The sequence below is a fragment of the Eptatretus burgeri genome, chromosome 6 (assembly GCF_056783735.1).
Source record: "Eptatretus burgeri isolate ZD-2024b chromosome 6, Ebu_testis_v1, whole genome shotgun sequence".
NCBI classification, from domain to species: Eukaryota; Metazoa; Chordata; class Myxini; order Myxiniformes; family Myxinidae; genus Eptatretus; species Eptatretus burgeri.
In genome coordinates this window covers 113197926-113224979 of record NC_140966.1, presented here as the reverse complement: position 1 = coordinate 113224979, position 27054 = coordinate 113197926, and the positions used below count along the sequence as shown (strand labels likewise).

Genomic DNA, 27054 nt, shown 5'->3' with positions numbered 1-27054 from the left:
TCATATGCATGAATGTTGCGTTCCTCATGGATAGATGGTCATACTTGTAAAGTTTCACCTCGATCTGTTCAGCCAAATTCAAGGAGGATTTTTGAAGATTAAAAAAAAAACAAAAAAACAACATGACTGCTAAATCACATGACCAATGACGTCATCATTTTTTCCCTTCTGTGGACCATTTTATCCTGAGATGACCCTCAAAGATTTTCATATTGATCGATGTCACGCTCCACAAATGCAATTATGACGTCATAATGAAGGCACCTATGATGTCACCAAAAATCACTTATTCCCCGTGAGGAGTACTTGCCCTGTGCCAAGTTTCAATTTTTTCTTGGTGCAGTTTCAGAGATACAGAGGGCCAGTTTTCTCATTTTTCCAACATGAGTGCCACACCACGTGACCTATGACGTAATAATTATAATTTAAAAATTCTACATGAGTAGTTGCTCAAGTGAAAATTTCGTCTCAATCCGACAAGCGATTGCGGAGAAAAACACTAAAGTTCTGTGTGGACAAACAGACAGAGAAACATAAACCAACAAGAAAAAGAGCAATCATAGATTGCAGACCCTCACCAGGACTTCTTTTGAGTGGTGTATGTTTTTAATAGGTTTTAGGGTAATGAAAGTTTTAGCCAGAAATATGGCTGCCAACCATGTGACCCATGATATCATGTGTGTGAACCTTTTGTTCCACATGGACAGGTGGACATTCATGTAAAGTTTCACCTCAATTTGTTCAGCCACTTCAGAGAATATTTTTGAAGGATTTTTTTGAACAATATGGCTGCCGAATCGCGTGACCAATGACATCATGAAAATTTTTCCTGTGGACCATTGTGGTGAATTGAGGTGAATTGAGGGACATGACGCGGGATCACATGTTGTGCGTCTCGCGTATAAGGCGAGGTCTCCGTGGCACGGGGTGATTGTCCCCGGGGCATTGCCATTTACATCGGCTGTTCACTTGGTGCTCGTTGACTGAAGGTGCTCATTGACTGGTGAGAATGGAGATTATATCGAACTCCGTGCTTACGCAGATTTATTCTGCAATGATTAACTGCACATGTATACGTTACTGCTTATGTACTCCTAGCTGAACCTGTATTCCCCGGTGTGCCCGCAGAAGTGGCTCCAATCAAATGGAATAAAGCCTAAACTCTGAAGGTTCTTCTCTCGCTTTCATTTCAATTTATTCCATTTGGTTTTCTCGGCTCTCTCTCAACCAACGATGGACAAGATCTACAAACCAGAGAGGTTCGACGCAGACCCAAACGCGACTGACGCAGAAATGAAATGGTCGCATTGGTTCTGTTCCTTCTCACACTATCTGACCATCATCGAGGAGGGAGCTGACAAATTTGCCGCTCTCGTGAATCATGTCTCGCCCAGCATGTACAGGCTCTTCTCGGAGTGCGACACTTACGAAGCAGCGATCGACATGCTGCAGGCGCTCTAAGTGAAGCCCAAGAACGAGGTATACATACGACATCTTCTCAACACACGCAAGCAAGCAGCCGGGGAGACAATCGATCAGTTCCTGCAAGCTCTGAATCAGCTGGGAAAAGACTGCAGCTTCCGGCCGTAAGCGCCGAGGAACACCGAAAGGAAGCGACACGGGAGGCATTCATCCAAGGACTCAGATCAGCCCACATACGGCAACGCTTACTAGAGAAAGCGCAACCCACTCTTGACAAGGTAGTCGATCAGCCACGAGCGATGGATACGGCTCAGCAGCAATCTGAGTCATTTGGGACACCGATGCTGCTAATGAACGCTGCTACGATGGGAACCCAAGGAACCCCACTGGCACAGACACAGCCAGACAAAGGGGATGGAGAAACACCCGAGGAGCCGGATACCCAGGCCACGTCAAACTCCTCAGCAACTGCTCCGGTTGGTAAATGCTTCTTTTGTGGGTACAAAAGGCACCCTCGTCAAAAATTTTTCCGCCAGAGATGCCACATGCATGAATTGCGACAAGAAAGGGCATTATGCCAGGGTATGTAAATCTACTCTCAGGAGGAATAAACCCACTTCTGCGGCTCTCTACTCGCAAAATAAATTAACTGCAGCCTCCCCGGGGAATCTATCCAAGGCTATCATCAACGTACGAATTAACGGGCATATGGCTGAGGCACTGATTGATACCGGTAGCTCTGAAAGTTTCGTCAACAGCTCGCTAGTAAAAGGCAGGAAATGGATAATCCACCCGACTGACAATACAGTATGCATGGCCGCCACCTCACTACAATCCCGCGTATGAGGGTACTGGAATGTTGAATTGGACGTAAAAGGGTACACGCATCGGGATGTAAGGGTACTGGTGCTTCGTGATTTGTGCGCAGACGTAATTCTGGGTCATAATGTCCTCAAGCAGCACACGAGCGTCGAAATACCCTTTGGAGGAAGCAAGCCTCGTCTAATTTTAAATGCGTTGACCACCGCAGAGGTGACGTCCCCCCAGCTGTTCGCTAACTTGTCGCCGGTCTGCAAACCGATAGCGATTAAATCGCGGCGATATACCACTGCTGACATGAATTTCATCACTTCAGAAACCAAGCGATTACTGGAAGAAGGAATTATAGAACCGAGCGATTCGCCATGGCGCGCACAGGTGTTAGTAACCAGCAGTCAGAACCATAAGAAACGAATGGTTGTCGATTATTCCCAAACGGTCAATCGCTTTACCCAACTCGATTCCTACCCCCTGCCGCGCATAGATGAGATGGTCGAACGCGTGGCCAATTATAAGGTATTCAGCACCATCGACTTGCGAAGCGCCTATCATCAAATTCCCATCCGAGAGGAAGACAAACCTTACACCGCATTCCAGGCAGGGAGGCGCCTCTACCAATTCAGGAGAATACCTTTCGGTGTCACGAATGGGGTAGCTTGCTTCCAACGGGTTATGGATGACATCATCTCAGATGAAAACCTCAAAGACACTTTTGTTTACGTGGACAATGTCACAGTGTGCGGTAGGGATCAGGGGGAACATGATAGGAATCTAGACAGATTCTTGAGCATTGCTAGAAAATATAATCTGACTCTCAACTACGAGAAATGCGTATTCTCGGCAAGGTCAATCGACCTTCTCGGCTACACGATAGCCGACGGCACGATTGAGCCTGATCCTGAACGATTGCGCCCGCTCCGTGAGCTTCCACCACCTCATGACTTGCAGACAATGCGCCGGGTGATCGGCATGTTCGCTTACTATGCGAGATGGATTTCGCAATACTCCGAGAAAATACATCCCCTAGTGCATTGCAAAAACTTTCCACCAGATGCCGCTGTTGTAAGAGCTTTCCACAACCTCAAGGATGATATCAGTAAGTCCGTGGTTTTATCGATCGATAGCTCGGTGCCCTTTGTGGTGGAAACCGACGCTTCAGATCACGCGATAGCTGCTACACTTAATCAGTCTGGGCGGCCGGTCGCGTTCTTCTCGAGAACTCTCTCTAGAAGCGAGCAGAGACACTCAGCGATAGAGAAGGAAGCGTACGCCATCGTCGAAGCGCTGCGGAAATGGAGACATTATTTACTGGGAAACCACTTCACGCTCGTTACGGACCAACGATCCGTGGCATTCATGTTTGATGGGAAAAATAACGGGAAAATTAAGAATGAAAAAATTATGAGATGGCGGATAGACCTAGCTTGCTACAGTTACGACATTGTTTACCGGCCCGGGAAGGAAAACCCTGCTGCAGATACCTTCTCTCGGGTCTACAGTTCAGCAACAATCAGTCAGGCTTTGCAAGACCTACACGTGTCTCTCTGCCACCCAGGGGTAACCAGAATGGCACATTTCGTGCGCAGACAAAATCTTCCCTATTCTGTTGAAGATATTAAACAAATGAATGCTTCATGCCTTGTTTGTGCTGAACTAAAACCCAGATTCTATGGTGCAGCATCTAGCAGACTGATCAAGGCCACTTCCCCCTTCGAGAGACTAAACATCGACTTCAAAGGGCCCCTGCCAACCGAGACAGACAACAGATACATATTCACCGTTGTTGATGAATATTCAAGGTTCCCTTTCGCATTTCCGTGCTCGGATATGACCTCGGGCACTGTCGTGAGATGTCTCTCTGACCTCTTCGCTATGTTTGGGAAACCTTCGTACATACATTCAGACAGAGGGCCGTGTTTCATGTCGGCCGGGCTAAAACAATTCCTACTAGAGCTCGGCATAGCAACTAGTCGAACGACGAGTTACAACCCACAGGGTAACGGGCAGGTGGAACGGTATAACGGGGTTACTTGGAAAGCCGTAACTCTGGCGTTGAAATCAAGAGGACTGGGCCCCGAGCGGTGGGAGGTTACTCTTCCCGACGCTCTGAATTCCATACGCTCTTTGCTCTGCACGTCCACCAATGCAACTCCTCACGAACGAATGTTTACTCACCAGCGACGTTATGTTGACGGTCAAACGGTGCCCAACTGGCTGACCCATCCCGGAACAGTGTTCATGAAACACCCGGTACGACAAAGCAAGTATGAACCCCTGGTGGAGGGGGTCGAACTCATTGACACTAATCCAGAGTATGCTCATGTCAGGCTCCCGGATGGCAGGGAGACCACTGTGTCGGTTCGCCATCTGGCTCCCTCAGGCACTCCTCCCGCAGGTACACCACCTTCTGGCACTCCTCCTTCTGACATCCCCCCCCCAGGAACTCCACCGGGCGACGGGGCTGCCGCGTTCCACCCGAGAGCGATCGAGGAGTCATCCCCGGCACAAGTCGAGGCTCACCAAGAGGATCGGGAGCCTCCCTCAAGTGAAACTGCCATTTACTCCCGGAGAGGTCGACAAATAAGGCCCCCTCGACGACTCAATCTGTAAAGGGGATTATCGGCATTCTCGCTGCTCATGCTCCTATATGCTCATTATATCATATATCGATGCTCATTTCCATGCTCCTACAACTCAAAATAATCACTGCTTGGCATGTATGCTTCTGTAGACCTATTAGTCATTGTTGCTTGAAATGTATACTCCTATAGTGCTAAAGCAATCATGGTGTGTAAGATGGGCCCCTAGTTGCATTTTAAAGGTGGGGAGAATGTGGTGAATTGAGGTGAATTGAGGGACATGATGCGGGATCACATGTTGTGCGTCTCGCGTATAAGGGGAGGTCTCCGCGGCACGGGGTGATTGTCCCCGGGGCATTGCCATTTACATCGGCTGTTCACTTGGTGCTCGTTGACTGAAGATGCTCATTGACTGGTGAGAATGGAGATTATATCGAACTCCGTGCTTACGCGGATTTATTCTGCGATGATTAATTGCACATGTATACGTTACTGCTTATGTACTCCTAGCTGAACCTGTATTCCCCGGTGTGCCCGCAGAAGCGGCTCCAATCAAATGGAATAAAGCCTAAACTCTGAAGGTTCTTCTCTCGCTTTCATTTCAACCATTTTATCCCGAGATGACCCTCAAAAATTTTCATACTGATCAGATGTGGCGTTCTACATATGCACTTACGACGTCATAACGAGGGCACCTATGACCTCATTAAAAAAAAAATCATGCTCATTCCCCATGAGGAGTACTTGCTTTGTGTCAAGTTTCAATTTTTAACTTGGTGTGGTTTTAGAGAAACAGAGGTCCAAAATTTCCCCTTTTTTTCAATATGGCTGCCACACCACGTAACCTATGACGTCATAATTATCATTGAAACATTCCACATGATTAGTCGCATCAATTGTGAAAATTTTGTCTTAATCCGACAAGTGGTTGTGGAGAAAAACACAAAAGTTCTGTGCGGAAAAAAACAGACAGACAGACAAACAGACCCAAATGCAATACCCTCTCCTTTGGTGAGGGTAACAGACAGACAAACAGACAAATGGACCCAAATGCAATACTCTGGTGAGGCTAACAATAGCACAGACCTTTCAACAAATAATACTGCAAACCAGACTATAAACAACACAATAAATTACATGATAAACAATAACACAAACTTCACAACAGATTATACAAAAACTACAAAATACAGGTCAGGTCAGGTATGGGAGCATGTACCAGAACAGCGCGTCGCTGCGTCCACTTTCCGCCGGTACTCCAGGGGCCTCCGTCTGGCCATCCCCCAGGCAGATGCCAGGCCCATCCCCATCTCCTTGAGATGATGGTCAACCTGCTGCAACCATGAGGCACGTGGTCGGCCCACTGGCCTCCTCCACTGATGAAACTCCCTCGCTGAGAGAATCTGGTGAGCAGGATCAGCGTCAGGAAAACGAGCCACATGTCCATACAGCCGCAGCTGACGCTCACGGACTATGCAGGTAACAAATCTCATCCGAGTCTCTCTCAGCAACCGCTCGTTGGACACAAAATCCGACCAGCGATAGCCAAGGATTCTCCGAAGAGACCTGGTACCAAAGGAATTAAGTCTCCGTCTCAGATCCTTGGTTAAAGTCCAAGTCTCGCACCCATAGAGCAAGACTGGAAGTACCAAGGACCTGAAGACTCGGACTTTCGTCCTCCCGCACAGGTACCGGCAGCGCCACACCCCATGATCCAGTGAATCCATGACTCCCCAGGCCCGACCCAGACGTCTATTGACCTCCGGCTCACAACCTGCGGAGACATGAATATCACTGCCAAGGTAAGTGAATCTATCCACGACCTCAACATCCTCACCACAAACAGACACAGACAGGACAGCAGCATTCAAGATGTCACCGAAAGCCTGGATCTTTGTTTTGACCCAAGAAATCCGTAATCCCAACGGCTCCGACTCCTCATTCAGCACCTCGAGGGCCCCCAAGAGGATGTCTAAAGTCTCCGCAAAGATGACTGCATCATCTGCAAAATCAAGGTCCGAGATCTTGACATTGCCAAACGATGCACCGCAACTTGATCTCTCCGACATCCTCCCAAAATCCAGTCCATACAAGTGCTGAAAAGTGTGGGGGCACGTACACATCCCTGACGAACTCCAGTAAAAACTGGAAATAAGTCAGACGCGGTACCACCACACTTCACAGCCCTCTCAGTACCAGAGTAGAGTTCGGACATCAGATCCGTCAGTTTCGGTGGCACCCCACGAAGACCAAGAATCCTCCAGAGGACATCCCGATTCACTGAATCGAACGCTTTACAGAGATCAACATAGGCTGCAAGCAGCCCCTGCCGAAACTCTCGTCTGCGTTCGGTGAGGACACGAAGTGCAAGGATACGGTCAATCGTTGACCTCTTTGGTGTAAAGCCTGACTGCTCTGGACGCTGGTGCTCAAGCAGATGGTGGCGAACCCTATCAAGAATTATCCGAGCAAAGACCTTGCCCGGCACTGAGAGCAGCGTCACCCCTCGGTAGTTGTTGCAGTCTTGGCGATCACCCTTCCCTTTCCAGAGAGGGACAGCAAGGCCCCTCTTCCAGTCAGTTGGGATGATGCCTGTGTTCCAGGCAGAGCACAAAACTGCATGCAACGCAGCGAGTGCAGCATTTCCACCAGCCTTGAGAGTGGCGGCGTGGATGCCACAGATCCCTGGAGCTTTGCCCCGTTTCAACTGGTTCACCGCAGCCCGTGTTTCCACAAGCGATGGTGGACCACAGTTGATTCGAGGGTCAGCAACAGGGATTGTAACACCCTTGACGTCCAACTCGACAGCTGGGGGATCAGCCTGGTACAACCGCTCGAAGTAACCGGCCCAGCGGGCCTTCACTTCAGACTCCTCTGTCAAGAGCCTACCACTCTCTGCTCGAACTGCAGTGCTCCGAGGGATGGGCTTGGATGAACGTAATGCGCGAATTCCCCTGTAAGCGGGACGAGAATCACCTGTCCACAGGTGATGCTCTACCCCTCACAGATTCCTCGCACATAGGCCTCCTTGTCCACCCTCAGTGCACGTACAGTTTTACGCCTCAGCTCCCTGAACAGCTCAGCTCTGCCATTCAGCCTGGCCCTGCGACTCTGGTCAATGGTATCCAGTGTCCCTTGAGAGACAAAATTCTTCTTTGCCCTGCGGTGAACTCCAAGGCATCCACCGGCAACATCAAGGACGGTGGTCTTGAAGGTGTTCCACAACTCTTCAGGACCCCCAAAGCACCCAGACCCCCAAGTGTCCACTCAGCCTGTTCGCAAACTCCTCAGCTACTCTCTCATCCCTGAGCTTGGCAACATCCAGCCTAGGCTGGGATGGTACCATTCTCCAGGATTTAAGGTGCAGCTTTAGAGTTGCTACAACAAGCCTGTGGTCAGTATTGAGGAACTGAGCACTCCGGTAGACCCTGCAGTTCTGGATCATCCTCCAACGACAGTCAATGAGGACATGGTCAATCTCCTTTGCCACACCGCCAGCGTTGGAATACCAAGTCCAGCGATGAGCTTGCGGGCGCTGAAACCATGAACCAGCCACCCTAAGTCCATGACTTCTTGCAAAGTCAAGGAACTTAGTGCTATTCTGGTTCATAGTTCCTGACCCATGGGGACCAACACACACCTCATAACCATCCCTATCAGTTCCAGTCGATGCATTGAAATCCCCCAAGACTAGAAGTGTATCTCGTCTGGGGCACTGATCAACCACAGACTCGAGTGTGGCGTAGAATGTGTCCTTCACGGTAACATCACTCGCCTCAGTCGGAGCATAAATAGAGACCAGGGAAATGACACCTAAGGAGTGACGAATCCTTAATCTCATAATACGCTCGTTGACCGGTGTTACCTCAATTATCATTGGGGTCAGCTTATTGGACACAGCTACAGCAACTCCTTGGGTATGGTAACCATCAGAGCGACCAGACCAATAGTAGGTGTAACCACCCACCATTATCTCGCCGCAATCCGGTCTCCGAACCTCAGAGAGAGCTGCAATCCCGATGTCCAAACGCTTGAGCTCAGATGATAACAGAGACAGGTGATCATCCTCTCTTAGGGATAGGACATTCCAGGCACCCACCCGAAGGGACCGCCTCAGGTTAACCCAAGGAGACCGCCGTCTGGTGGACGACACCTCAGCACCACTCTGACACACTCTCCCGCAATCTGACCCAGGGATGTTACCCTGTGGTTTCCCTCCTATCAAAGATTGGGGGTCCCGAAGGCTTTGCCCCAATCCCATCATCCGGTGAGCTGCCCTGCGAAGGGAAGCTGCACAGGAGGTACTCCCACGGAGTGGGTTTTCAGATTTTTTTGCGTTTTTGCGTTTTGCGGAATGAAGCGTTTTACGGTGGCTGGAGTGCAAATCCTGCCACCAACCTCCTAATAAGAAGTAACCCAACTGCAGGAGGACGTCCGCAGACACAGTTGGGCACTAGATATGGATGGCCGTTGGCTCACAAGGAGCTCCTCCGCCCTCCACAAAATACACTCTACAACAAACAATACTGCAAATAATACCACAAACAACACTACAATAATAAATACTCCAAACAATACTACAAATAACACCAGAAACAATTACTACAAACTATACGACAAGCAATACTTCAAGCAATACACAAACTATACTTCAACCGACATGACAAACAATACTGCAAACAATACAACAAAAAAAATACTACCAACTATACGATAAAAAAATACAAACAAAACTATAAACTATACTACAACAAATAATACAACAAAATACAACAAAAAACACCATAAACAAAACAATACCACAAACAATACTACAGCAAAACACTACAAAACAAAAACAAAACAATACCACAAACAACACAACAAACAACATCACAAACAACACGACAAACTACTCCACAAAAAAACGACTACAAAAACACCACAAACAATACTACAAACATCCATCCATCCGTTGGGACCATACTCTGTGCAGAGCGTTGGTGCTGCCGAAGCAGTCTCCTTGGCTATTGGACACAATCCTGGATGGGTCACCACTCCAACACAGGATACCAGCAAGCTGGCGCTCATTTTGCCGACCTCAGAAGGATGACAGCCAGAGTCAACCCCACCTGGTATTAATTCAAGTCAAGTGGGATTTGAACTCAGGATCCTCAAATCCCAAGCCCACCACCCTAACCATTAAGCCAACACCAGGCTTACTTCAAACAACACTACAAATAATACCACAAACAAATAAAACATTCATACAATATGATAATCACATGATATGACACGTTCACAGACAAGAACACATTCACGCGACAACCATTCTTCTTTGTTGGTATGTAGCACAAGGCTGCGGAGAAGCATCATTGGCTGAGGGCACGGCAGTGCCGCTGATGCGATGCCCTCTGTTGGTTAGAGTAGGAATTTGTAATTTCTTCAGGGTGCTGATGATGGCTCAAATCCATATTTAAGAACTTGATATCAATCAGATTCCTCTTTAAGAACCTCATATTTATTGGATCCTCTTTAACAGCCTGATATTTATCAGATCCTCTTTAAGAACCTGATATTTATCAGATCCCTATTTAAGAATCTGATATTTATCAGATCCCTCTTTAAGAACTTGATATTTATCGGATAGCTCTGAAAGAAGCTTTTGACTTCTTCTTTGACCACCGGGTAGCAATCGGATAGCTTTTGACTTCCAGTTCTGTTTTTGCAGCAACCATAGGTTTCTCTCAGGGGTCTCTGCTGACGATCTCAAAGTTAAGTTTCCGGTCGTTATTTGTCCCGTTTTAACTGTTATTTTCTCACCTACAGTACATGTTTGTGTGTTCCTAGTTCGGTTTTGTTTCAAAAATTGTGCTATTTTGTGAGTTTTTGTTGACCTTGTCTTACCGGGTTCCATGAGGCTTTCTATCTCAATGAGGGTTCGGATTCTATCTCAATACAATCATTATTATTTGCATTCTCTCCCTATTTTCCCCACTTTCCCAATGCCCCCCATGCCTCCCAACTAAACACTCTGTTTCTTGTCTTGCATTCAAAAGAAAAGCACACACAAAAAACTACCTTTCTCCTTGCATACCCACAAGTCCCAATCCTTATTCCTCTTCTTCCCCTTTTTGCCGGCACTCCATCTGTATTCCACTTGAGCTGACCCACTCTCGCCATTATCTTCACGATTTCTTCCTACAACCTTCCATTCCCGAATTTTACCTATTCTTCAAAAATCCAGCAAAAAATAATAATCTTCCTTGTATCCTTCCTATCTATACACCTCCTGAAACCACATGTCTCTCACTCTTTCTGATACTTTTCATCGACCCATCAGCTTCACTCTGTGTTTACCGTTCCAAATTCACCACACACCTCCACAATTTTACTTCAACCTTCCCTTTTGCGAATGTTACACAATCCTTATTTAAAATAAATAAATAAATAAATAAATACACTTTGACGAAACATGTCCCATAGCCACGTGCTTCTCCAATAACCACACAATCTGTTTCTGTTTCCACCCCTTGTGTTTACTGATACAAATTAACCATTCACCTCACAATTTTTTCTACAACATTTCCATTACCTAATCTGATGAAAACTCTCTCAAACAAAAAAATAATAATAATAATCTCTTATCATGCTTCATCTCTTATAATGCTCAATCTTCCTTTTTCACATGAGTGGTACTCATTACTGCATCATAATTCACTCGTCTTCTTCAATCTCAACAGACTGCTCTCAATTCAACATTTCCTTCATACCTTGCCTAAAAAAACATCCAACTGTTATAGTGTTTCTTCTCTCCATTCTCTTAATCCGCCTTTAATACATCCATCAAGAAATGTCTTCAATCGCATCTCTGACCTCGGGAGTTTTAAAACCCCAGTTTGCTATGAGGGTTCACTTTCCATCAACCATTCTTTTTTTCCAACTTCAGTGCCAACTCACCCCCTTTCAAAACAACCATCACACTCTTCTCCCTCCAAGCCTCCCTCTCACCTTTCTCAAAAATTCCCCTCTCACCTTTCCTCCATTAATTCTCCCAACTAACCCTTCTCCCACCATTCACCCCCCTCACTCACCCTTCTCAAAGTTGCCCCCACTCTCATCCACAAAGCTGCCTCCTTCCCCTGCCCTCTCCCCTCCATCTCATCACTCCAACTCTTCAAATCCTCAACTGCCTTCTGCCCCCTCTCTTGCCCTCCCCTCTCCTCCAGCACCACAGAGCCTTTTCTCCACCTCATCAACCCCCCTTGCTCTTCTGCAATCCCCACACTCTTTCAACAACTCTTCTTACCTCCCCCCTCCTCCCTTGTCCTCAACCTTCCCCTCCCTCCCAACCGCTGCACCCAAAGCCTCCTCCCCTCCCTCTTCATAAACAGTGTGGACCTCAAATATCCAGGGCCTTTGCTCAAAACTTACAGATCTTTCCAAACAGGTTGCCACTGACAAACCTGACATCATCTGCCGAACAGAAACTTTCCTCCCTCAAGACGTCTCTGACTCCCAAGTATCTCTCCTTGGTTACTCCCTCCTCCGGTATGACAGAACTGAGCCTCGTCCTAGTGGAGGAGTTGCTCTCTTCATCAAAGACTCTCTTCCTCACTCTCCATTCACTGCCCTCACTCCCCCACACCCCAGGAATACCTCTGGCTACTGATTCCCCTCCACTCCCACCTGATGTTTATATGTGTAATGGACCGTCCACCAAACAGTGATGACTCCACTTACAACTCACTATCTGACAACATGAACCAACTTCTTCTCCAACAAATCGTCTTCTCATCTAAACTCTCTCTTCCTCATATGTGGTGACTTCAATTGTCATCATGCCAGTTGGCTGGGTGTGGGTACCTCTCTCACCTGTAATGGCACCTCAGCAAAAGCTTTCTGCGACTAATTGGGACTGACTCAATCGGTCAATTTCCTGACCCGGATATCAACCAATGGTATTCTTTCTCTTCTGGATCTGATTTTGACAAATTTCCCTGAAAATATCTGCTGCTCTTCCTCTGCTCCAATCGGTTCTTCTGACCACGTCCTTGTCAAAGTGGACATCTCTCTGGCTGTTATCAGTGAACCACCTCAGAGCCGTCGAGTCTGGCATTTCACTCAAGCCGACTGGCAGGGTCTCCAAACAGCCATCAAACTTCTACACTGGTTTCCCATTGTTACTTTCTCAAACATCAACTCATCCTGGGAATTCTTTCAAAGAAACTTGCTCTCCCTCATGTACACATTTATCCCCTTTCGCCTTCAGTTATCCCACCCTTCCTCCTGCCCTTGGTTCACTGAAGCTTGTGGTGAGGCAGTTGTCCTGAAACAGCTTGCCTTTGCCTCATGGATAGCAAACCCAACTGAGGGTAATCTCAGTTCTTTAGACAAAGCTCAGAACAAGTGTGTATCTCTCCTCAGGAGAGCCAGAAAACAACATTTTTCAAAGCTCAAGTCTGAACTCGCAAACCTCTCTCCCTCCTCCAAATCTGGGTGGCCTCAAATCAAATTTATTTCTGGTGTTTGTTCCCCCTCCATCCCCTCCCATACCTCCAACGGCCGCACTGCTGATACAGCACGTGAAAAGGCTGAATGCCTAAACTCGGTGTTTCCATCAAAATCTTGTGTCCGAAACCCATCGTTTTCGGTACCCACGTTACCCAGTCGCACCCAACTGTCCCTGGACTCTGTTCTTTTCTCCTGACAAGGTGGAGAGCTTGCTGTCAAACCTCGACTCAGATTCTGCAACCGGTCCAGATGCCATCAGTCCACGTGCCCTAAAAACCAGCTCCTCTGCTCTTGCTCACCCTCTCTCTGTTCTATTCACCCTCTCATTTGCTCAAGGTGATCTGCTATCGACTTGGAAATCACAAACATTACTGCCCTACACAAAGAAGGTGCTAAAAGAGATCCCTGCAACGACAGACCAATCACCCTTCTCCCAATCATCCGCAAGGTTATGGAATCCATCATCGCTTCAGACATTCAATCCTTCCTCTTCTCCAATGGCGTGATTTCCGATCATCAATTTGGTTTCAGACCAAGTCACTCTACCCTGGATATGCTGCTTCTGCTCTCCCAAAAATGGATGGAGGTCCTCAATGTCAGACACTAAATCAGAACCATATCCCGAGACATATCGCATGCTTTTGACACAGTCTGGCACCCTGCCCTGCTCACCAAACTCTCTTCTGATCATATCCAAGGCCATCTTCACTCATGGCTCACAGACTTCCTCTCCTGTCGCAGTCAACATGTGGCCCGAAATGGAGTTCTTTCATCCCCTCTTCCTGTCCAGGCTGGATTTCTTCTCGGCAGCGTTCTGGGTCCTGTTCTTTTTCTGGTTTTCATCAATGATCTCTCCGACTCTTTAGAAAATCCTCTTTATCTCTTTTCTGATGACTCCACCCTCTGCCGTACCATCTGTCATCCCTCAGACCGGCAAGCAGTAGCTTCTTCGCTCACTGCAGATCTGGATAAAATCACAAACTGGTCTAACACGTTGAACATATCTTTCAATCTTGACACATCTCACACTTTCACTTTGTCTCTCTGAAAGGACCGCTTGGAACCCCCCCCCCCCACCCCAATCTACTTTCTCAGCAATCCTATGGAAGAAGTCCTTTCTTTCAAGCTTCTGGGTCTCACTATCTGCCATGATTTTTCCTGGAAAAGCCATATTTCCAACCTGGCCTCCAAAGCCAGTCACCAACTGGAAATCCTCCTTCGTGCGAAGTCCTTCCTCGGCCCACCTGAGCTCCTGACCACATATAAAGTTTTCGTCTACAGCCTGATGGAGTATTGCTCTCCCCTCTGAGCTGGTGCTCCTGCCTCCCACCTTTCTCGGCTTCACACTTTGGAAACCAAGGCATTTCGGATCATTGGCACCTCCCGCAATGATGCTGAGTCTTTGGGCCTCTCACTCTCTCACCGCAGGCAGGTCAGTGGTCTTTCTGTCTTCTGCCATCTCTTCTCTGGCCTCACCCCCCTCACCCCACCCCCACAGCTCTCTCTGCGATTTGTCCCCACCATATTTCCACAGGGCACTCAAGGTCCACCAACAACCCCCTTCTGGTAAAACTACTAAAATCACGAATCACTGCTCACCTTCACTCTTTCACTCCTCTTTTTCCCCACCTTTGGAATAAACTCCCTCACTCTGTTCAATCCCATTCTTCCCTCCAAGCTTCCAAAACAGCTGTTCACCACCACCTCTTATCGTCCCCCATCCAAATCCTCGATCTTTTCTACCCTCGTTAATCCACCCGAAAACCACCTCCTTCAAATTCCATGCTTTCTTTCCTGAAAGTCCCTGTAATGTCCATCTTGTATACCCCATGTTCCCCGCCCCATCCCTCTCCCTTCCACAGATCTCCCAATGTCTCTGTTCCCACTATTTTTTCTGACCCACTTCTGCCCCTCTTGTCTCATGCTTCTCTCGCTGTGCGTTGTGTGCTCACTCTCAAACGAGCCTTGAAAATGTTTACAAAAAAAAAAAAATAATAGTAAAAATTAAATAAATAAAAAGCCTGATATTTATCGGATCCCTCTTTCAGAACCTGATGTTTATCAGACACCTCTTTAAGAACCTGATATTTATCGGATCCCTCTTGGAGAACCTGATGTTTATCAGATCCTTTGTGGAGAACCTGAAGTTTATCGGATCCCTCTTGGAGAACCTGAAGTTTATCGGATCCCTCTTTAAGAACCTGATATTTCTCGGATCCCTCTTTAAGAACCTGATATTTATCAAATTTCCCTTTAAGAACCTGATATTTTTGGATACCCCCAATCACATGATATTTATTGGTTTCCTCTTTCAGGACCTGATATCTATCGGATCCCTCTTTACAAACCTGATAATTATCGGTTCCTTGAGAAGAACCTTGTATTTATCAGACCACTCTTTAAGAATGCAATATGTATCGGATCCCTCTTCATGAACCTGATATTTATGAGATCCCTCTTTCAGACCTCATATTTATGAGATCCCTCTTTAGGAATGTGATATTTATCGGATCCTTCTTTAAGAGCCTGAAATTTTTGGATCCCCCTTTGATAACCTGATAATTATTGGATTCGCTAGATATCTCTTATTGTCGGGTTTTCCGTGTGTGTGTGTGTGTGTGTGTGTGTGTGTGTGTGTGTGTGTGTGTGTGTGTGTGTGTGTGTGTGTGTGTGTGTGTGTGTGTGTGTCTGCAACGCGAGGTTCCACAGCACAAATCAGCAAACCGATTATTTTTCAAATGGTAGTCCTTCAAAAATCGGGTGTCTATTTACCGTCATTTTTTATGAGGAGTGCAAGTTGGCAAAATACGCAAGAGGAAAAATCTTGCCAGGCAGAGGAACAATTGTATGTGAACCAATACGTCTTGGCAATGAATCTTCGTCGGTGGATTGGTCAGAATGAAAAGCATCGTATCCAGCGCTTCGATCCTAGCGAATCCCTCGTCGCCTATCGGCTTGTTCTACTGTTTTCCTCTATGTTTATTCCATTGCTTTTTGAATCCAACTGGAGGCCCACTACCCCACTGTCATTTTGTTGCCTTAGTTCCCCCCCCCAACCCATCTCACTCTTCCATGATACTCGATTTTGTATAAAGAGGGGGGGTGGGGGGATAGAAAAATTTATTCAACCAAACAGGTGCCAAGCCACCCTCTCTGCTTGTTTACATGACAAGGTGTTTGCTTTTATCTCATTTGCTTTGATAAACTTTAACAAACGGTGCAAAAGAGAGTGTAAGATACTTTGTTTGCAATATTGAGAGAATATAAAACATAGGTTTTGGTCCATGTTTGTGAAGCCATTAATCCGAACAATAAATCTCTTGGCACAGTAAGCCCGGACCCACCACCACCCTGTGGTTTGTATCATGTGAGTGGTGCCTGAAATGCAACTCCGTTGCCATGGTGCTTTGTTCAAGGTCTCATAAGGAGCCACCGTTCGTGCTTGAGATCATTTCATTGACTCATCGTGACTCACTTGAGTCCCCATTCTTTTCTACCCCTCCTCCCCCAATTGGCCCACAGTGAAGCAATAATGCAGGCCGAGACTAGTTTTAAATGGTGGGGGTATGAAATTGAATCTATATTCCCACAGCCCATTCTCGATATCTGTTCTTGATATTTATTGTATCCCTCGCTAAGATTCTGATATTTATTGTTAAGAACCAGATATTTAACGTATCTGTCTTTAAGGACTTGATTATTATATTGAATCCCACTTTGAAACCTGATTTCACGTCCTGACTTCTGGATGGTTTGGAGTAGAGAACGTGATGGCAACTGTTATGGGATCCAACATAAGCGTTGTGAGAAATGTTCAGCTGTTAAATGCGCATTTCAAACTCACTTCCACAGCAGCAGGTGCAGCAGAAGCAGCAAAGCCAGAATGGTTGCTGAAACAGAGGAGCCGATGATGAGGGCCAGAGGAATGTTCCTCTTCCACCGCAACGCCTGCATCCAGGAACATCTCACGTGGTGTCGTGTTTGTGGGATGAACCAGTCAAAAGGTAAGGAGTACATTTCGTCCCCATTTTCTACAAGTGGAGACATCTAAATATCACGTACACAAAGATGGCAGAATTGTTTTTCCATTACCCTTTTTCCCATCCTCCTCCTTTCTAGGACTTCTTCCCCAACTCACCCCTTATCTTCTATCCTCTCCTCTTACTGTTCTTTCTCAGTGTTATTTTTCTGATTTAACCCCCACCCCCACCCCCAATCTTGAGTATATTTATTATGAAGATGACCCCCTTACGCAAGTAAATGTGCATGGAAAAGGTGAAAATAAACTTCACTTGTCCACAAACCTTACTGTACGTTTACAAATGCCTACCTAAAGACGCTCAACTGGTAATATTATCCTTTTGTGTGTTGACAACATCATGAAGCTTTGTCGTTCTTTGACATAGATGCATAAAGAAACATTGAGGATTTCTCTCACAACTTCATGCCTTGGTTTGAGGTTTTGGAAGCATCTTCCCGAACACTCCTCCACTTGTTTCAGATTGAGCTCCAGGCTCATAAAAAGAGCTTACTGAACAGCTCTGGCTAGCAAGATAGCCGAGAGCTTACCCTCCAAGCTGTTTTGCCTGGGTTCAAACCAGACCAGCTCTCAACTGTCATCTCGGTGTTTCACAGGTAGGGTGGATTCATCAATGTGTGCCGTTCCTTGGACAGGCATTAAAATGGGCATCCCATATGTCAGCATTAGTTGGTGCAAGTTAAAGATCTGACAATGTCCTTCACAAAGAGCAGGCGAGCTATCCCTGGCACCAGGAACAAATTACAAATACCTGCTCCAACTTACAGGGGGCACTGCATCAGCAGCCCAGCCATGCTCCCAGAAATGTTGCAACAACCAGTAAGCAGACACAGGTTGCATACAAAATGATGTTGATTTGGTGGATGCTAAAGATCCCATGATGTCTTTCATGAAGAGGAGGTGAGTTATCATGGTATGGGCACCCTGGCTAATTGACAAATTCCTTCATGAACCGATAGGGGGCATTGCATCGGCAGCAGTGCAGAACCTCACGATTGACAGAACCAATGGCTGAATTCAGATTTGAATCCCAGTGGAATATGCATTCCCGAACAACAGCTGAACAGCTCACACCATTCTCTCCATGTGTGCCAAAAGGATTGAGAAAATTTTTTTGACTACATTATTCTAATTTACAGTACATATCTAATGTTTTAAAGCTCTTTCTAACCACTGACTGACTCACTGATTGACCGACTCATATTAAAGATCGGTACCTTCCGGGTAATGTAGAAAGATGAAATTTTACGTGCCAATGGACATTGAAGACGGTACACAGGAAAAAATAAATCACGGAATCGTCGCATAACATCCGTAAATGAAGATATAAATAAAGGAAAAAAATATTTAAAAAAAAAAACGTCGGTGAGTGACCCAAGACAATGGGGAAGCACGGTCATGTTGTGTGCCGACACACAAGGAAAAAAAAATAATCACAGAACCGTTGGAAAGCATCCGTAAATGAAGATATAAATAAATGAAAAAAATGATTTTTTAAAATGCAGGTGAGTGACCCAAGACAATTGGGAAGCATAGCAATTTTATGTGCCGACAGACATTGAAGTCAATACACAAGGAAAAAATAAAATTACAGAACCGTCAGAAAAGCATCCAAAAATAAAAATAAAAATGAATGCAAAAATTTAAATCAAAATAAATAAATGGAAAAAACATGCAGCTGAGTGACCCGAGACAATGGGGAAACACGATTTGTTATTGCTTACAATGTGTAAGCATACTCCGCTAATATATATATATATATATATATATATATATATATATATATATATATAAAATATATAAAAATATATATATACATATATCTCAAAACATGTGGAATGTAGAGTGTAATGAGCACTCCCACAATCCCCATTGGACATGGTCCTACACCAAAGCGTCACCTGCAACCCAGAGGCCTCAGCCCGGCAACTGTCAAACAGACAAAGATTACATGGACAACATCAGTTTAACATCAAACGGAGCAGCCTCTCCAGATTTCAGGCTTTTTTGCCTTCATAAGGATGGCATACCAATAAATATCTAACCAATGATGACCACATTCATCGTTTATACATCAGATGCACCTCCTGACTGTAATAGAGCATCGCCGTGGAGTATGTCTCACACGGTAATGCTCACCTTTACAGTCAGGCTGTGCGTTTGATGTGTATGTATGTATATGTATGTATATATACATATATATATATATATATATATATATATATATATATATATATACATATATATATATATATATATATATATATATATATATATATATGTATATATATATATATATATATATACATACATATACATATACATATACATATACATATATATATACATATATTATATACATTTACAATATACATTTACATACATATATATATATATATATATATATATATATATATATATATATATATATATATATATATATATATATATATATATATATATATATATATATATATATATATATATATATATATATATATATATATATATATATAGGCGTCGACTTACAACCTATGCGACTTACGAATGTTCGACTTTACGACCACTTTAGGACCACGACCACTTTACGACTTTATGACCAGAATGCTCCACGTCTCTGCCCACTCAGAATCGTTGAAATGATCGCTCTGCGGGACGCTGCATGTGAGATCCGTTCCGTGTTTTGCAAACCGTCCAAGCACGGGCGGCCTTGAAACGATCGTAACATATAACGTTATACAGTAACAATAAAAATGGTTTTTATAGCCATGGTTATAACAATAATGAACAAAGAAAATGTAAATAAAATATGAATTACAGATGATTATTATATCATTATACAGTATAATATACATACGGTATTTTTTGCATAGGCCTATACACTATAAATAAAGCTAAAAATAAAGGTTGGCCGACCAACTTACGACCAAATCGACTTACGACCGATCGGTCGGAACTGATCGCGGTCGTAAGTCGACGACGACCTGTATATATATATATAATATAGATTAATATATATATATATATATATATATATATATATATATATATATATATATATATATATATATATATATATATATATATATATATATATATATATATATATATATAGACGACCTGTGAACCCGTTGGGTTCCCGTGACAGCGGTTGATCAAGAAAATCATTTCAAGAAAAAAAAACAAAAAAAACTTTGCTCCAACAAACTGTACCACTGAGGTTGTTTGCATTGATCAAATTCTCCCGAAGAGTACTTGACTGAATCGGGAATTGAATTTTTAATAATTTTTTTCGTTGCCCGATTTGAACGAAACTTGATACTGATTGCACACTGCAGGAGAATGGTGAGTAAAGAGGCCCTACAATTTTTGCACTATTGTGTACCGTTTTGGCTGTATTTCGGGAACATACATACATACAAGCCGGTAGGCGGCGATGGGTGGCCGAGCATGGAAACTATAAGATATAGAGCAAAATGGATATCATATATCGGATAGGGAATCACCTTAAGATTATGCATATCAAATCTCATCCAGTTTCATCTACTGATAACGACTCAGTATCCATTTCAATGAAAAGTACCAAAAATGCGGTTTGAAATCGGAAATCCCCAAAGTTCGAGGGGGTGCTGTGGGTGAACAAAGATCTAAATCGAAAATCCGGCTTGATCGTTTGTGCACAATGTATTCCAGATGATTAGTGTGAATTTTCATGACGATCCGACCATAACCCTCGTAGGAGTAGCATTTGGCAAAAAGGCACCTCCAGCTCTCGCATATCATCGATTTTTGCACTAATTGACCTTTGACCCCTGACCTAAGCGAAATCGGTCAATATGTCCTGAGCCAAAGTTATAGTACTCATTGAGTACCATGAACCTGCAAAGTTTCATTCGTATCGATGCACTCACCTGGTCGCAAGGGGCCTTCAATTTTCACGCATACCATAATTGTAGGGGGCGCTGCGGGTAAAGTATTCCATATATCACAAAAACCGGAATATATTTGATAGAGCATCACCTGTAGATCATTCGTGCCAAATTTCATAACCCTATATGGGATAATGGCTTTCGGAATTGATGTCGCGTGAACGGTACCAATTTTGAAGGTTTTTCGGTTGTTGCTAGGGAACCAAAGCGTCCCTAGCAACCATCACAATTTACAAAGTACTAGGTCATAAGATGTACCTACCACCCGAGTTTGGTCAAAATCCGCCTACGTTTACAACCAATTATGCTGATGACAAACGAATAAACATCCAAACAAACAGACAGAATTACTAACAATAAGGGTCACCTATTTCGGGGACCCAATATATATATATATATATATATATATATATATATATATATATATATATATATATATATATATATATATATATATATATATATTCATTTATATAAACTAACAGTCTATGATGGGTATAGGGGACAGGACGGATTACAATACTCGGTTACGGTAGTTTCTTTGGATGTTTTGCGCCACGTTCAACAGCTCAGTTCATATTGGTGGCGTGATTCAACAGCTCCTGCTCTTCTTTGGCTTAAATTCCATCCGGCTCCATTTAATGAGCTCCTCTAATTGCTTCAACAACATTTTAGCTGCTTCCAACTCAGGAGACAGAATGGTGATGTCGTCCATAAAGGCCCTTATTGGTGGGTGTGGTTTTTTCCCCCACCTCGAACTACACCAGTTGATACTCCTTTTGTCCCACGAATAATTACTTCCATAGCCATAACAAACAACAACGGTGAAAATCACACACCACATTGGCACACACAAGAACTTCAAGTTCTTGCCACTTGGTTGTGTACTTCGGAAAAGAAAAACATATAAGAAAGCCATTGTAATATTGAACAATCACCTCCCTTACCTTGTTGGGGACCCAGAAAAAAATCCAATGCTTTGGCAATCAGGTGATGTTGCACTGAGCCATATGCATTTGCCAGGTCCAGCCATATAACATAAAGATCCTTTTTCTCTTGCCTTGCATATCGGATAGTGTCCCAGATCATCGCCACATGCTCGAGACACCCCGGAAAGCTTGGCACACCTGCTTTTTGTACAGATGTACCAATGTATTCATTATTTACCACAAAGTTGACTAGTCTTCTTGCTAATACACCAAAAAAGATCTTACCTTCCACATTCGATAAAGATATATCTCCTTCGAGTCCTCTTCTTTGGGGATATAAATCCCATTTGCCAAACACCAACATTCCGGTATCAGTTTTTTCCTCCAAACAACTCTAAGCAGCGACCACAATACTCGTAACAGCCTTGGACACTTCTTGTACACCTTGTACGAAATCCCATTCAGACCAGGGGCACTCTTACTTCTAGCTTTCCGCACGACCTCTTGGATTTCTTGCCAACGAAAGTCCAAGAGGTCAAAAGTAACTCCTGGCTCTGGTGGGCGGTCAAAGCCCCCAAGGTCTGGTAGGTCCACTGATCTGAGTGTGTTGCTATAAGACACAAGTCTTCCTCAAATGTTCCTCCAGCTCTGCTTGCGGTGCCATCATGGTCCCTGAGCAACAACTTTGAAACAGATCCCTAACAAATCCATAGGGATTCCTCAAGAATGCTTCTCTCTTCTTCCTCTGTTCCCTTCTTTTCTGTCGAATCCTCTCCTTCCTTCCCAACACCTGAATATCCTCCATTAATCGTAACAGGCAAGGTTTCTCTTGTTCACTTGCCATCTAAAACCTTTGCTTAAGGTGTGTCTGCTGGGTTCTCAGCTCACCCTTCTTGACTTGCCGCTGATTTGCTTGTTTCTTCTTCTCTTCATCGAAACGATCAACACTCATTGTGTGTACAAGTGTGCAGAGAGATTCCAGCTTTGCACCCACCTCACCTTTAAGGTTAATCTTGAACAGATCTTCATCCAATTGCCTCCACACTCCATCATTCATTCTTGGCCATCTAATGCGTTCTTTGGTGATCTTCATACCTGGTGCTGGATGTGACTGAGCACAGGTGTTCAGAGCACTGTGGTATTTCTCCCAGCTCTGCACTTCCTGAATATGCCTTACATTCTACCTCACATTGTAGACTGCGCTGCTCATCTTGTTGGCACCCCATTTTGGTTTGGTGAATATTTAAACCTGTTGCATTCTTACATGTCTTTCCACAACTGCAAGTCCTGTTCTGAGACAAATCATCTGCTATTCTATCTCGTTGCCTTTTCCGGTCTGCATCATTCCGTAAAGTCATTCTGGTGGGCTCATCACCCTCCCCCCCTCTCGGTGAGTCCTGAGGGTATCTTTCTCTTTGACATCTGGAGGCAAGATGCAGGGTGTGCCCAAAAAGGGCACTGGTGAAGAGGGCTGCGAACCCTCTTGCCCCCATGCCGTCTCTCCAGCTGTCACCATCTCTCCGGTTGTCACCGTCTTTCCGGTAGCCAGCTGTCTTTCCAGCAGTCAGTCGATCTCTCCTGATGTGTAGATATACATATATATATATATATATATATATATATATATATATATATATATATATATATATATATATATACATATACATATATCTTCTTCTTCTTTCGGCTGCTCCCGTTAGGGGTCGCCACAGCGGATCATCCGTATGATCCGCATAGTGATTTGGCACATGTTTTACGCCGGATGCCCTTCCTGACGCAACCCTGGTCGCCTCTTACGACACAGGGATATGGTACAACTATTTTAACCGGGGTATACACCGGCCCAGTATACTGGTACTCATTTCGCCGACCTCAGAAGGATGACAGGCTGAGTCAACCCCCTGCTGTATTAATTCAGTGGCCCAACGGGGCTTGAACTCAGGACCTTTTGGATCCCAAGCCGCTGCCCTCACCACTGTGCCAACACCAGGCTATTATATATATATATATATATATATATATATATATATATATATATATATATATATATATATATATATATATATATATACATACACGTCTATACAATAAGAGAGAAATGCCGAATTTTGTTCCCGTTTTTCGGCATCAAATCAAATCGTGTCCTCCTGAAAATTGGTAGGTATTTCAGGTACTATCGGGAAGGGGGCTGGATGTACTCTTCGTTATGAACTAACTATTATCTATTGTGAATTTTGTGGGTGAAAATGGGCAGGACACACCCAATGCTCTAAAGAAGGAAGTAAAACCATTACCACTTTCATTGAATAAGAAAGTAAAACCGCCAACCACGTTCATTGAAAATTGTGATTATCGACGGAAAAATGTTTATTTTGTCGATGGAATGAGCAATGAGGTTTCTTCGCATTCGTTCAGGTGAGTAATTTTTTTTTATCCTTTCCTGACTTGCACTTCATAACCATCCCCAACGCACCTTTATTTGAAGACAACAGAAGAAAAAAGCCAAAACTAAAAAGCAAAAAATAAAAAAAAGATTGCTATCGAGCTTGCCTTCCTTTAAGCCTTATCCTTAAAGCCAGCAAGCTACTGTTCAACAGTGCAAAACATTTAAACAGTGAAACAAAGATGCAGATTTGCATAACATTTGAACAGTGCAAAAAATATGCAGGTAAGGTTTGCTCTTGATTTGAACAGTCAACAGTGCAAAAAGGCACAGTGTTGTATTCGGTAGTTTTGCAGGTTTGCATTTGAAAAGTAGAATGAAAGATGCAGGTGATTTGCTTCCCAGCATACTTTTATGATCCAATCACTCTCGGCCTGCAATCAACTTCAAATTATCTAATTGACTCAAATTATACTACCATCCTCAAATTGTCAAGCGAAGATTTTTTTTTCTTTATCCACCGACTTACAACTCAGTCATCGTTCACTACTGAGCAAAAATTTTATAGCTACCCACCCTGTTTGGTGGAGTCTTCCTGCTCCAAATAAAGTAAAATAAAAGTAAAGTTATTCACTCTCCTTTTTAGCTGACCATCAAGTGAGATTGGACCTGAAAATCAGTTTGTGAGCTTGCAAGATCTTACTACATTCCGGTAAGTCACTTTTATGGACTTGGAAACCCCACTTCAGTACTTGGAAGACCCACAGCAGTACTTTGCAATCCCACTGCAGCACTTGAATATTCAACTGCAACACTTGGTACTCCTGTTGCAGTACTTGGAATTCCCACTGCAGTATGTACTTGGAAATTCCACTGCATTACTTGGAAATTCCACTGCAGCACTGGGAAATCTCCATCATTCAGGCCATACACGTGCATGAAAAGGACATGCACCCAAAATAATCTGGGGGGCTATATATTCCAAGAACTAAAATCCGTTGATTGAAACGCACATGACTAATCACTTTTATATGTTTCCAGGTGGTAACATGCCGAGAACACCAAAACGAAGAAGAATTTCCCAGCGATTACCAGAAGTCCATGCACAAAGGAACGCAAGATGACAGCTGCAGTTGCCAGCGGTCCCACGACGGAACACAAGACAACAGCTGCAGTTGCCAGCGGTCCCACGAGCCTACACAGATGATGAAAATGTGTTCTTCCTTGAAACAGATATTGGAGAAATGGAAATAGCATGTAACTACTGTGAGGCAAAAAAATTCGCTGGCGAGCCACCAGGATTTTGCTGTGAAAGTGGAAAAATCCAATTGGATTTATTCCCAACGCCACCTCAATATCTGCTGTCACTGCTCAATGGAACAAATAATGATTCCGACCATTTCCTTCAGAATGTACGTCTTTATAATTGCGCATTTCAAATGACGAGCTTTGGCTGCACTAGACGACAGATTCATGGATGGGATCCCAATTTTACTGTCCAAGGTCAAGTGTGTCCCAAAATTGGAAGTCTCCATCCGCAAGACAATACGCCTCGACAGTTTCTGCAAATTTATTTCATTGACAGACGAGCCGAACATGAAGCACGTTTGGCCATCGGTACTGGTATGGAACCACACATCGTAACAAAGCTCACAGAGTTATTGCATGAGAACAACAAATACGTCAGAAACCTGAAAACGGCTGTTGAAAGCATGAACCAAGACAGAAGAGAAGATCTTAGAGTTGTCATCCACGAAAACAAGCAGCCGGCCACACAACATCCTCGCCATTACAACGCACCATCCGGTGATGAAGTAGGCATACTAATGCCGAACGAACCAACTGCGACCAGAGATATTGTGTTACACTAGCGTGATGGAGCATTACAGCATATATCAGAATTACACGGTGCGTATGACACTCTGCAGTACCCAATCCTGTTTCCTTCTGGCACAGACAGATGGAGCGTATATTTGCAGTCAGCCGCTGCACGCAAAATAACGCAAATGCAGTTTTACGCATACCATATCATGTGTCGACAGACTAATCATTTGTTACTGTGCCACAAACTGTTCCAGCAATTTTTAGTTGGCATGTACTGAAAGATAGAAACAGAACGATTACATTTTCTTAGACGGGAACAGAAAGCTCTAAGAGCGGATACCTACCAAAACTTCAGAGACGCTATATTTAATAATAACGACTACGATCCGCGGAACGTGGGGCAAAGGATCGTGTTACCATCTACATTCACGGGCAGTCCGCGCTATATGCACGAGCGCACCCAAGATGCCAACGCATACGTGCGGAAGTATGGCAGACCAGATCTGTTCATAACCTCTACTACCAATCCGAAATAGTCAGAAATTACAGAAAATCTTCTGCCGAAACAAACAGCATCAGACCGGCCAGATATCGTCTGTCGCGTTTTTCATTTGAAATTGATGGATCTGTTGAAGAA

General features: G+C 44.3%; 1 protein-coding gene across 4 annotated transcripts in view; it reads right to left on the bottom strand.

Moving 5' to 3' along the window:
- Positions 1-27054, bottom strand: part of LOC147025652 (adhesion G protein-coupled receptor B1-like) — a 182989-nt gene that overhangs the window by 41079 nt on the left and 114856 nt on the right. For all 4 annotated transcript variants that reach the window (XM_085886856.1, XM_085886858.1, XM_085886857.1 and 1 more), the window contains one exon: positions 17158-17261. In XM_085886856.1, the coding sequence (XP_085742982.1) occupies positions 17158-17261 (104 nt within the window). The remainder of the gene's footprint in view (positions 1-17157; positions 17262-27054) is intronic.